The following is a 14,133-nucleotide window of genomic DNA, read 5'->3' as shown; positions in this document are numbered from 1 at the left end:
GGGGAAGTACTTGTACTATAACAAGGGTGAGGATTGCTACAAGGGGATGAATCAGTATCTTTGGAGCTTTTTGTGTGAGCTTGGAAAGGCCAAGTTCTTGAACAGGTCGTTTGTTACGGATCTGAGTGTTTGCACTAATATAACTTCACGGGAGTTGAACTCCCGTGAAGATTTACGAAGAAATTAAACTTCACGAGAGTTCAACTCCCGTGAAGTTTAAAATACACTAAACTTCACGGGAGTTGAACTCCAGTGAAGTTTCGGAAATTTTTTTACAGAAACCGATCTGGTTTTAGCGCATGGGCTGAAACCAGGTCGGTTTTTACAAATATTTTGAAAACAGGTCGTTTTTTGTAATAAAATGTTCAAACGAGTTGGTTTTGAAAATTTGCACCACTAGAAGAAGAAAAAGGGTTTCTTAAAAAATAAATAAATAAATAAAAGGCTGAAAAATGGCGGAAAAGGAAGTCTCTTAAATCTCCAGTCTTTCTTCCCACTCTGAACCCTAACCCTAGCAACGATGGATGCGATCCGGAAGCAGCTGGACTCTCTCATGGGCGCCAATCGCAACGGCGACGTCACCGAGGTCGATCGCAAATACTACGACCGCGATGTCTGCAAGCTCTACTTGTCCGGTCTCTGCCCTCACGATCTCTTCCAGCTCACGGTACACCACCAAATCTCAAAACCCTAGAAATTTGTTTCCTTTGTCTTGGACCTCTAGCCCTAACCCTAACCCTAGCCCAGTCGCTGAATTCTCTGCTGATTTCGTGTAATACTTCGATAGTTATTCCTCGTTTTTGGCCTTTTTAATTGTTTGAAGTTATGAGTTTGTCAAATGTATGCCATCTCACGGTACAGCCACAATCTCAAAACCCTAGAAAAATATTTGCTATATTTTGACCCCTAGCCCTAACCCTAAGTCAGTTGCTGAACTTTCTGCTTATTAGTGTAAAATGTGAGTGAGATATTATGCCTTTTTTGGCGTTTTATGTGTTTGAAGTTAAGTCTGATTTTCCTGAATGGGAAAGTTATGTGAATGTGATTTTTCTAAACATTAGTTACGAGAGAAATTAAATTCGTTAGAAATATAATCTCAGCACCCTATAAATTTATTTGCTTACTCCTGATCCTTAGGCCTAACCCTAGCTCAGTTGCTGAATTCTCTGTGGATTAGTGCAAATTACCATCAGATAATCTGTTTTCTGGGATTTTAATTTGTTTGAAGTTATGAAGTTCTATCTTTAACTAAGTTTGATTTTACATAGGGAGAGTTACGTGGATACTCGTTTAGGAAGCAACAGGGGATTTTTCTGTATAGTATTTGTGAGATAAATCAAATTCTGTAGAAAATTGAATGTTCAACTAACATTTTTGGCAAGTAAGTCAGTTAATGAGATAAAAATAAGGGTTTATTGCACTTTAATATCCTAAAGTTGCACTCATCTTTAACTTTGATGCACTGAAGTTTAAAATTTGCCAAAATGATAGCTCAAGAGTTTTTAAACTGCACCTAATCTTGTTAAGTTGACAAAAAAAGGGGGGGGGGGAGTTTACAGTAAACCCCATTTTTTTAGTTCTTTCTTTTTCCCCAATTTAGTGTATTCTTTCCAAATTTAACTGAGGTTGTTTTCAGATGGGGAATGTTATGGGATACTCTTTTAGGAAGCAAAATGGTTTTTTCTACAGTGTTTATGAGATAAATCAAATTCTGTAGAAAATTTGATTGTTCAACTAACATTGTGATTTTGGTAAGTAATTTAGTTCATGAGATAAAAATAAAGTTAGTTGCACTTTAATAGCCTAGAAATGCACCCATTTTTAACTTTCATACACTGAAGAGTAAAATTTGCCAAAATGAGACCCCAGAGTTTTTAAACTGCACTTAGTCTTGTTAACTTGACAAAAAGGGGTAAGTTAACAGTAAACCCCACTTTTTTCTGTTCTTCCCCCCTCCAAATTAGTGTCTTCTTCCCAAAAATTTCCAAAATGCCAAAGTATAATTCCTAAATTAGGTTGACATATGGGACAAAGTTTAGGTTTTTCCCCTGAAATATTGATAAATTTGATAAAATTTTCTTATTTTTAAGTTTCATTGAGTCCATCCATCCTAATGTATGTATTTGAAAAGACATCTTATCTTCCCTGCAAAACTTAAAAAACAACTCACTATCATGATAGTAGATGCAAAGTGGAGTGTGTTTTTCTCGTCAAATTTCACTGTTTTGTATTTGGAAAAGGTAAAGAAATGAATTTGGGTTTATGTTGTAGTGGATTCTATGTTAAATAGATGGCGGAGATAGAAAAGGAATCAGGGGAAATCCTTTAAAACTTAGGCGAAAATAAGTTCGGAAACTATCGTGTGATATCGCAAGATGACTTTTATGCAGGATCTTTAACGGTCATGTTATGGAAGGTACTCGTGTAAGTCGGTGAATCTTTGATGTATCATCCGGGCATAGTTAATCTTTAGGGTATCAAAGTTAAAAACATGTAAACCGTTAGGATATTAAAGTACGGTTAACCTTAAGAATGATTTTCAAGATGGAAGATCATTAGCATTAATTTTTTTGGGAATTGTTCTTGCACATAGATTAGATTAGTCTGCCTATGGTTATGTTACCGTGTTTTTTCCATTATATAAAAGTTAAAGCATATATTAGTTGTTTATAATTTACGTTTCATTGTTTTGAACTACCCAGTGTGTAATAAAGAATGCAACCTTCCATTGATAGGATAATAACCCATGTATCAATAACCCCATCATTCTTTTATGTTTCTTATGGTCCATTATTTCGTATATAAGGAGGATAATGTGTGGACCTTTAAACTCATTTGGGATCTGATTATTGTAAAGTATTGATTAGCCATTAATTGGTTTGATTGTGCTTCCTGTCATTGTTTGATTAAGGTTAGTGTTTCTTATTTTACTTCACTATTTACTTTATAAGTTTGTCCTAATAGTGTTTGATGAAACTCATGTGCTAGAAAATGGATCTTGGCCCTTGTTCGAAGGTGCACTCATTGCAGCTGCGGAAAGAGTATCCTTTTTGTTTTGATATCTTCTATTAGTGAAATTTATATTTGTAACTGAGGAGCAAAAAATGTTCTCCTATGTGAGTTTACTTTCAACTTGTGTGAGGTCTTGTAAATCATCATTTCTGAGTTCATTGAGAGTTAAAGTTAATTATATTGAAGTCTGAGATTGCGTATCTTTGCGGCCTTAGTCTAGTGGTATGATCTGATAAGAAAGGCCAGAATAGCTTCTTAGCATATATTTGCATGATTAGCAAGAACTTCAGGTGATGCCAAGTCTCTGGTGTATTACCATTTTTTGCTATGCTTGGTCATATACTTCTGGAAGTGCTGCCCTAAAAATTTTTTTCGTTCTTCTGTTTTCTTTCTTTCTTTCCATTCGAAGGTTATAGGTGCTAAATTGTTTATCAGCACATTTTGACCTTTAATGCATAAAATTTTCAGCTACCACAGTAGGGTCACAAGGCTACTTAAACTCTATCTTAAAGTAAACTCTAAAGTAAACTCTATCTTAAAGTAAACTCTATACTTGTTCTTCCTGAAATCTTCATAGATATGAAGAAGCCAAGGCAAAGGGTGGTCATAATTTTGACAGGGAACTTGAGGACTTAATAGAAAGACTTATTGTTGAGTGTGAGCGGAAAATTCAAAGAGCTCTTAAGCGTTTGCAAGACGACGATGCTAAGGCTGCCATAGCAATATCTGTGTCAGAGGTTACCCAGGTACTTGCTTTATTCTCTTAGAAGGGAAGTAATCTAAATTGATATCTTCAATTGAAAATTTCCTTTTGTAAATTGCAGTCACCTGAGATCATGGATCTTTCAGTACAAATAAAGGAGAAGCTAAAGGAAATTGATGACTTTGGTAATCTGTTTATCCTCTCGTTTGCTTTGAAACAGATGTTATTGTCTGTCTGCATATGTTACTTTTTTATTTTTGTTGGTCTTAAGAGCTTTTACATTAATTTTAGAGCTTATAACATCAAATACCTTGAGCTGCATTCATGGAATTACAGGAATTGCTAGTTTTAAGTTTTAAAGTGCAAGTTATTAATGCTGATAACTCAACCATGATGCGCACATGGAAATGTTAATGATACCAAAATGATTATTTTGTTCTGAACATGTATTTATATAGCTCTAGAATTTAGTGCTAAATATTTTCATAAACACACTCCATTGTCTTAATGATAAGACAGGATAGCTCCTCACACCTGTATCTCAAACTTTCATGATAGGAGCACATTTATGGGAACCAACTGAACATGTATTTAGACTGTCAAGGGTAGTTATGATAATCGAAATGTTAGCAGTAGCAGGCTTGAGGAAAGACGTCACATATGAACCAAAAAAAGGAAACAAGCTTTCTAGTTATTGGAGCTGATTAGGACATTAGGATTTGTTAATGAGTGGTGTTTCGGTAATTTATAGAATGCTTGAGGTTCTAGGGTTATGAGTTTTGGGAGTGTGCTTCCTATGAGCGCTTTGAAGGGTTTTTGTTCTGCAGTTTAGGATTGCAGATCTGGGAGAGAGACCTTAAAAAATTCTCTTCATAATGAATAAAAATTGTTCTAGTAAAGAATATTTAACTCTATTGTGAAGAGCAGCAACTGAGAAAAGTGAAAGAACAAAATAGGTGGAAAAGTCCTAAATATCTTTGCCTTATAGAGGTGAAAGAAAAAGCCATATTATCTGAGATGATATATTTTATTTATAAGGGTGCTGCATAGTGCACTGACACCTGCTTACTGGGGCAGACTCTTGTGGCCTTTTCTAGCTTGTGACCTTCCATCCATCTTCTGAGTTCTGAGCCCCTGATTAAATGCTGGGATCAAATGCAGGGATTGCAGACTGGAAATATGAATTGAAGAAGGTAGGGTGAACAAGTGAGAAATAGAAGTGGAAAAAAAACTAAAAGGGGAAGATTGAAAAGTAGTCTCTACCTGATGGTCACTTATGCTTGATAAATATTTGTTTGGACACATCTCGTTTATGATTTGAAATCAATATTTCATTTTCTTTTTTGGCAATCAGAATTCTCCTTCATCAACTGAAACAATGAAACTGAACTCTTTTAACTGATTTTCTACTTAATTACCTCAAGTTTCTAGTAAGGAGGCTTGCAACTTCAAATTACAGTATGATGAATATGCAAACTGAACAGTTTGTGATTTAAAATAGAACTAACCCATTAGCAAATAAACCTTCTCCTATATGAGCAAGGACGAAGAAACTATTGATTGCTTAAAGATGAATGGGATGACTAAAGAAGCAAACAGGATAAAGAAAATAGTAACATACTTTCTGATAGGTTGATCTATAACATCAACAGAAGGCAGGTAAAATGAAATCTAGAAGGATTCTTGCAGCTTACATCTTCTGTGGAGTACATATGAACTAGACTCTATCACCAAATAGGAGAAGCACAAAATTCAGGAAAAAAAGACACCCATTTATCTTAAATCATTTCCAAGTTATCCAACTGACCACAAAGCGAGGGAGGGTTAAAAAAATTTCTTTTCACATGAAAGCAAAATAAGAGAGATCAGTAGAACCAAATTTTCTTAGGCACTCAACACTTCTTCATCCACCTTAATTCATATCCTCTTAGATCTCAGCATAGCCCTCTTTGCTCTGTATCTATGATCCAATGTTGAAAATAGCGTTAACGCATAGCGTAACGTTTACCTCCGGTTAGGTTACAATAGCGATAACGTATAGCGTAACGTAGGTTAAATTATTAATTATTGTTTAAATAATTTATAGATATATAACATTCAAAATACTCAGATTTAAAAATTATTTTCACAAATACCCATAATTTAAGGGTATATGTGCAAATCAGCCAATAAACGAAAAAAAAACCCACAATCACCCTTATCCTCTTATCTAAAAATACACATAAGTTAAGGGTATATGTGCAAATCAGCCCATAAACGAACAAAAAAAAACCCACAGTCACCCTTATCCGCTAATCTAGAAACAAAGAGAGAAAGAGAGAGAGAAAGAGAGCCGATCTTATCCTCTTCTGCCCTCATCATCTCCTTCCCCCCTCCTCTCTCTCTCTACGAATCAACCCTCTCTCTCTCTCATCAGTCGTCGTCACGATGAGGACCTGAGACGAATACGAGGACGACGGCCTGAGACGAAGACGACGACGACGAGGACCTGAGATGAAGACGAGGACGACGACTTGAAACGAAGACGACGACGACGTGGATCTGAGACGAAGCCCGACGACGAAGCCCGACGACGAAGCCCTAATTTCAGCGACGACGAAGCCCTAAGTTCCGACGACGAAAGCCCAAATCCAAGCGGGCGACGAAGCCCAAAATCCAGGCGGGCGACGATGCCCAAAATCCAGGCGGGCGAAGAAGCGGAGGACCTGAGAAGAAGCGGACCGGAGAAGAAGCAGAGGACCTGAGACGAAGACGATGAATGAGGTTAGAATCTGGTTTAGCAAAATAACGTAGGTTAAGCAACGCTATGAATTAACGTCACGTAACGTACGCTACGAAGAATATGGCGTACGTTATTTGTTAACTGCGCTATTTCACAGCGCTATGTCGCGTTTTACCACCGCCACGTTACGCTAAACGCGATTTTACGCCTCTTAACGCGTTTTTTTCAACATTGCCCCAACATTGGGTTTTAAGTACCCCTCCCATCCCACAGTGTTAGTTTTTTTAACAGAGGAGTAAATAGACAAAAATATCATTAGTCTATCTTTCCATCTCCTTCCCTAGCCTTAGCTCCCCACTCCTGCTGACCCCCCTCCCCCTCCAGCCCGCGTTTTACCACCGCCACGTTACGCTAAACGCGATTTTACGCCTCTTAACGCGTTTTTTTCAACATTGCTATGATCTATAATCCTCTTACTCCGTGTACTCAAATATAGTCTCCATTGCGAATGTCGCAACCATATAAACCCAGTATTATTCTTTTCTTCTTCAGTCGGATCCACGTCAAACTTTTCGTGGGTGCATTCATTTCTTACTATATTTTTTCAACTCATTCAACCCGGTATTGTAACATTCTTATGTTTCCATCATGCCGATGGGTATGCTATTTTAAGTGTTCATCAATCTGATTCGTAAAGCATGACTAGGGGCATGTTTGACAACTCTGGATTATTATTCCCTTGGTTTAATCCACAAATGTATTAAAAGCTAAGTGGATTTTAAGCCAAAGTGTTTGGTAAATTTAGTGGATTATAATTCATATTCAAAAGTGGAGTGTTTGGCAAATGGATGGGTTATAAGCCTTCATTGTCGTCAAAATGACCAAATATTATTTAATGGGCTTAGAAAGAGATAAATTGGGATTTGGGACTTGGAATTTTGTGAAACAGTGAGGGTATGTTAGTATTTACTTGGTCAAACCTTGTGGCTTATAAGCCACCAAAAGATAAGCTAGGGTACCCTAGCTTATTTTTTGGTGGCTTATAATCCAAAATAATCCATTTACCAACCATGTCAAAGTGCCTTATAAGCCACTTTGATCACTTGCCAAACATGCTCTAGGTCTAGTCATCTCATAAGAATTTTGATCAACTTTTTAGCTGCGCGTTAACAAGCTCAATTTGTATCTTGTCATAGTTATGTTGATTATGTAGTATTTTATGTTCATCATCATGAACTAAACTTGTTTAGCTAAGGATTTGTATCCTGTAATCTGCTATTATCCTTCTGACTCAGAAATCCATTAGATTACCAATATTGTCTTCATATTTCAGTTTCTAAGTCCTAACTTTTTTAGTTTCATCAGCTAATATAATTATACAACATCATCACCCAATTACATGCTCCATTATTTTGTGCACGCTAAGTAGCACTATCACATTATGTATGTCCTTAAGCATAATGATCCTTATCCAGTTTAGTATGGTAAACTACTGACAGAAGATTCTTCTTGTGATATTACTGTGCTAATAAAAGTAATGAGATGTCTAAGTCATATTTTTATTTTTCAGATTTGGAAGGGAAAACTGACAGTAAAATACGGGCCATCGAAGTACTTGAAGAGTTGAGAGCAAAACGAGCTGATAAACAGGTATTATTATGCAATGCAAGTGCATGAGCTCTATATGTTTCCAGCGTGTTTTAATAAAAATTTGTTATTGTCAGTGACCTTATAGAGTTTGATGAGAAGCTTCATGGTGGTACTTTTATATCACAGCAGACTGATGTTTCATATTGGTTCCTTTTGCAGTCTATGCTTCTTCTTGATGCATTCAACAAGGACCGGGCGGCTTTACCACAGCCACTCCAGAATCCTACACAGGTCGCACCAATACCTACACTTCCCCCAGACCCTCGGACACAGGAAATGATTAATGAAAAGCTGAGGAAAGCAGAAGATCTTGGTACGACTGCTATACTCACCTTGGAGAAGATTATGATCATTGCCCATATAGTCCATAGTTATTATTCGACACAAATGTAAAGGACTTTTATATATTTCTGAACATAACAATTATCAATCTCTGATTATAATCTTACTTTTTCTTTTTCTCTTCTATTTCTTCATGTATCCAACGTAATAAATATCCACCGATATATCGCTATATCGGCCGATAAATCGCAATATCGTCCGATATATCGGTTTTGATGCCCTTCCCATACGATATTTATGAAAAAATATTGGTTTCACATTCTACTACTTTTTTTGATATATCGGAAATATCGGCCGATATTTTATTGAGGAAATATCGGCCAATATTGGCTAATATCCAAATAAAAGGGTCATTGAGTTTGGGCTTGTTTTTGGTTCCCACTAGATCCGAAAAGTTAATAAAATCCCAAAACCAAATACCCTAAATCCCTAGTTAATCTCATATTTTTTCCACCCTTTTCGTTCGGCACTCTGGCTCAAAAACACTAGGCGATCTCAGGTACGAATCTCTCTCCACTCTCTCTTTCTTATCCAGTTCTCCTCTTTCAGCTCTCTCTTAACTCCTCAGGCCCCTCTGTCTCTCTTCATCTCTCTGCTCTCAACTTCTCTCTTCCGTTTCTCTTTGTCTTCCTCTCTCTCCTCTGTTCATGTCCTCTCTCCCTCTCTCTGACCTCTACCCGTGTCTAATGTTTCTAAACGTCATATATCATTATTCATGATGCAATTTTTTATGTTTAGAATACATTAAATATGTTTTGATTACATATTACAATGTTATGTTACATATGAACATCATCCGATATGACACCCTGATATTTTTTTACATATCCCCGGTTTTCCGCAATCTGATATGGATTTTGGCCATCTGATATTTCTGGTATTTTTGATATTTAATACATTGCATATATCTCTCGTTAATTGATAAACGAAGTTTTTGTTTGACATTTTTCTGCATCTTTGCCTTTTTTCAGTTGATGAAATTATGATCACTTCTGTTTTAATTATATTTCTGTGACTCTGTTATACAGTAATTGTGCTTAAATAGTGGGGAGCAAAGCCCTTAGAATATCTAAACATAATCTAATGATAAGTTAGCTGATTGCTTAGTGGGAAATCACCTTGAATAAACATTGTTGATTCCAGTTATCCAAATTCCCACATTTGGATGTATCTTGTTGGTATTTGTGTGTTTTTTGGTCTGTTGCCTGACTAAAATTAGCTACTCTTATGCCTTTGTTAAGAACAAGGACTTTCTGGCTTCACATTTTAATAGTTTGAGTGGTGACTTTGAGTCTGATAAGTGACTGGCATTACTGTAGATGTGACACATTAAATACACTAAAGTTTTCCTCAGTGAAATAGAAGATGAATTAAGTAACATTCTTTGGAATGTGTAGGTGAGAAAGGAATGATAGACGAGGCGCAGAAGGCCTTGGAAGAGGCGGAAGCTTTGAGAAAGGTGTAGTATCCTCCTTCAGATGCTTTGTATCCATGCATTTTAATATTAAGTAATTTCTTGGCATCTATTTGTATCTTGTCTATTTATGTTATTTGCTTGTTTTCTATATGGACCTTGTCTCCAAGTCATTCTTCATGGGTATCTCCAACATCTAAAGCTACTCATGCTTGCTTGCTATCTTTGTTTCTTCCCTCAGCTAGGTCCAAGACAGGAGCCAGTCCCGGACTCTTCGAACTCAAAGTATACTGCTGTTGATGTCAGAATTGTAAGATCTTGGACTTAGTCATCCTTTTTTATAGCTCCTTCCAATACTTTGGGGAAAAAAAATCTTTTTCTACTATTTTATTTATTATATCCTATTTACATATTTATATAACAAGTATTTGAGTTCTGAATGTTTGAAAGAAGCCTACTGGTACCATGTAGAGTGTAAGTTTCGACAAGATTTGATTTGATCATAGCATATCGGATTTTGAGCATGCTGGTACAATCCAGCAGAAACTAGCCAATACCCTGATATTAGCTAACAATGACTAACATAGACCGAGATTGGTTATAACATCTAACATACAAGGAGTTTTATTGATGGTACCAAAAGTTGGTATGGTAGTGTTATATTATGAGAAAATAACAAGAATGATGAATACTAAACTAAATGGTTTAATGTACTGATCCATTGTACCAAAAACTCTTCAGTAATTTTCATATGAATGATAATTTCAAAATATGTTTAATAATATATTTGCAGTAACTTTCATCATACTAATTGATATTTATCATTAAAGATAAATAGATCACAATGCCATGTTCTTTTAACGTTTTCTTTCATAAGAGAACAATAACATGTCTAATCCAACATTTATTCTACAAAATAACATTATAACATATAATTTATACATTACTTTTATATGAAAATTTAAAATAACTAACTAGTATTAATCCCCTCCGATGGACGGATTAGTGCTCTTTGTTAATGCACATTATGTACCCCCATGTGCTCTTTCTTAAATACATACACTCGCTTTGCTATTTTTTATTAAAAATATCTTTAATTGTACTCACACATAAATATATATGGTAAGACAACATATCAACGAACAACTATCTGATCCTAAAGACATAACAAATAACTGAGGTTAACTAAAAAATAACCTCAAAAAGTCATTACAAAAGTACATTTGAAAATTAACTTCTCTTAATATAACACATAAATGAAACAAATGTCTACTCTTTGAACCCAAGGGCAACAAAAAATATCAAAAAACTTCAATAAGATTGAAATGTGAGTCCACCCCACTCAACGCAATTGAAAGCAAATGGTGTTGACAATCATTATCCTATCCATGGATCAGGAAATTGATCAGGCTCACCCATTGGGTTTGTCACTTCATGTATCATCCTCATCACGTTATCCATGGATCATTAGGCTCTCCCATTGGATTTATCACTTCATGTATCATCCTGTCGTTCTTCACCTTCTTTGTACAATATCCGTATTTCTTTTTCTTTCCCAAACATAGATCTCATGAAAGTGAAAATAATAATAAAAGATCAGAAAGAGGAAAAAAATCAAAGCAAAGATGTTGAAAACTATATCAATAGTAGGCAACCTTTAGAATAAATTATGTCTAGATAAGATCAATAAATTTAAATAAAAAGAAATCTCTTTGTCCCAAGATGAATCTGCTAATGCTACTGTAAGATCTTAAGTAATCTTAGGACTTAGATTTAACAAAATACTTGCACATACATGAATATTCTTTCTTGAATTTAATAGATAGGAGATTTGCTAAGAAGCATCAACAATGAGGAAATAAGCATTTGTGTAAAACTTTTCAAGCAAGCAATCAAAATAAAAGGAAACAAAGAGGAAATAAATAAATGTGTGAAATTTTCAATTTCCAAATATAATATATTTCTTTCATTTTTCTTATTCTTTAACCACTTAATAACAACTTCCATACTATTTTGAGATACAATATAACCACCTCTCTAAGAACCTAAGTTGCATGGAAACGGGTACGGTTACGGGTGCGGGTACGGGACACGGCAAAACTGTAAAATGTAGGGTACGGGGACACAACTACATATATATATTGAATTAATATTGTACATAAGATAAATTTTTCCCCTTCATGTGTCATTAGAATTAAAATTCCGATCACATTTTTGAGTTTCTTTTATCATATTGATTATCGTAAATTGTAAACTACTCATTTTTTTACTAGACATCTAAACGACCCATTAACTATATGGTTTTAAACTTGGGTATGGACTGAAACGAACCCGACCCATATCTCATTAGTTTTAAAAGACGGATGTGAAGTGTAAGCTCTATGTTCAGGAAGTCTTTGACAAGTGTTTTAAATTAACACATATATCGTATAATTGAGTACATGTTGTAATAAATGCATGCATATATTCAAGAAATGTCCATGAAGTTTGGGTACAGGGAAGTGTTGGGTACGTGCCCGATACGTGTACGGCTTCATTATAGAAGTACCCAGGTAACATAGCTAAGAACTAAATATGAAGATAAATCATTCAAATAGATATTAAATATAAACTTACAATTTGCAAAAAGAATTCATCAAAAGAATTCATGCAATTTAATTGATATTTGACCACACCAAAAAGAATTCACAAAACTAACAGCAGATTGTAAGCTTGGTAAAATCATAGAAAACCCAATAACAAACTATGAAATTGGAGATTTTTCTCACCTAAGAATCATGAAACTAGTCAGCTACAGGGACCTGGGTCCAATGAGAGTATATCACGCTCGAAGATCTCGATCGATTGCAAGTTCTACAAAGAATTAATAAGAAAGGGGATTAGACTCGGCTACGGGGACCTGAATCTAAATTATTTTCAAACTCTACTTCTAATTGAAAGAAAATCGAGCATCAAATTCTAAGTTCTTCTTGCAAATCTAAACTTCTTATCTAGACTCCAAAATCACCTAGAAGTTTACTATATAGAACTACACAGACAATCTAAACCCCTCAAATCCCTTAAAATCTCTATTTCCCCATACAAATCAACAAAAATTTGTCAAAAACCATATAACATGGCTTAAATTTTATCATTCTGTCATCTTTGTCTTGCAAGGAAAGATGCCTTGCTGTGGAAAATGCAAGCTACAAAGTACAATTTTGGTAGTTACAATGATAATAATATAACATATAAAGGTAATAATAACACTCACCTTAGAAAGGTAATAATAAAACTTCAACGGGTATGTTTTATTCTATTCATGAAAGTAGGAATGCTCCATAGCTTTTTTCTAGAGAATCTCTATGCAAGTTCGTACTGAAGTATTTTCTATAGGCTGAAAATTCAAAGTAAATATGAATTTGGGTATTAGTGGTTTTTCTAATTAGCAATGAGACAACAAATATGCATTACACAAAAGTTTCTTGTGTATGTGCTAATTACTGTGCCGTCGATAGAAAAAATGAAAGACAATATTTTCAAGGAATTAGTAATTCAAATTATTTCAGGAACAGTGTGTTCCGCTTGAATAATTTCATAGAGATCATACTAAATATTGCAAATATATCGTCGACACCTAATTACTGCAAGATAACAAATATAGGAGATACATACCACGCGACGTACCCAAAACTCCATATATAAGAGAGGCTTCAGCTGAATTTTCATACCTACAGTTATCTAAAATCATGTATTGTTTGATAGTCTATCCAAGAGAAACATAGAGAGGGCAGAGAATGTTATTACCTACACAAATTTTCCCGTAATAGATGATGTTTCTCACTTGAAAATTAATGAAGAATCAATTTTCTCTATTTCCTCAAAGATTGTAGATAATAAATACCTTTACAAGCACAATAACAATTGCATATGCGTACAGAAAATATATATCAATATTCTTATAGAAGCATGAAAAGGAATGTAGGATTTTGATAATATTAGCAGGATAATCAACCAAAGAAAAAGAAATAAACTGCAAAAAGTAGCAAAAAGAGGAAAAACCTGAACTATGCTGCGGATATGCAAAATGTTGTGTTACTTTGGCCAAAGTGAAGCTTCCACGTCTCTAGGTTATCTGGGAGTATGTCTTATTTCTTCATTTCTGTTACGCCGGTCCTTCAAACATGCATTCAAGAATAAAAAATGTGCAGATATAGACATTTTTCATCTCATAAACATTAGACTTGAACATAACAATCAGAAATATGTAAAATGCTTATAGGCCAAAGTCAAGCTAATTGTCAGCTACAT

General features: G+C 35.0%; 1 protein-coding gene and 1 long non-coding RNA gene across 3 annotated transcripts in view; one reads left to right on the top strand and one right to left on the bottom strand.

Annotated features, from left to right (window-relative positions):
* Positions 445–14,133, top strand: part of LOC109824922 (putative RNA-binding protein Luc7-like 1) — a 35,019-nt gene continuing 21,330 nt past the window's right edge. For both annotated transcript variants that reach the window (XM_020391549.1, XM_020391550.1), the window contains exons 1-8: positions 445–667; positions 2,989–3,041; positions 3,590–3,758; positions 3,837–3,900; positions 8,008–8,087; positions 8,247–8,400; positions 9,827–9,888; positions 10,085–10,153. In XM_020391549.1, coding sequence (XP_020247138.1) covers positions 521–667; positions 2,989–3,041; positions 3,590–3,758; positions 3,837–3,900; positions 8,008–8,087; positions 8,247–8,400; positions 9,827–9,888; positions 10,085–10,153 — 798 coding nt within the window. In that variant the 5' untranslated portion in view covers positions 445–520. The remainder of the gene's footprint in view (positions 668–2,988; positions 3,042–3,589; positions 3,759–3,836; positions 3,901–8,007; positions 8,088–8,246; positions 8,401–9,826; positions 9,889–10,084; positions 10,154–14,133) is intronic.
* On the bottom strand, positions 5,827–6,814 carry LOC109824923. Its single transcript, XR_002242847.1, has 2 exons — positions 6,567–6,814; positions 5,827–6,455 (listed from the first exon to the last, which is right to left on the bottom strand). It is a non-coding gene; the product is annotated as an uncharacterized LOC109824923 (long non-coding RNA).

The sequence above is a fragment of the Asparagus officinalis genome, chromosome 10, assembly GCF_001876935.1.
Source record: "Asparagus officinalis chromosome 10, Aspof.V1, whole genome shotgun sequence".
NCBI classification, from domain to species: domain Eukaryota; kingdom Viridiplantae; phylum Streptophyta; class Magnoliopsida; order Asparagales; family Asparagaceae; genus Asparagus; species Asparagus officinalis.
Note: the sequence above shows the minus strand (reverse complement) of the source record. Positions and strands in the feature narration are given on the sequence as shown.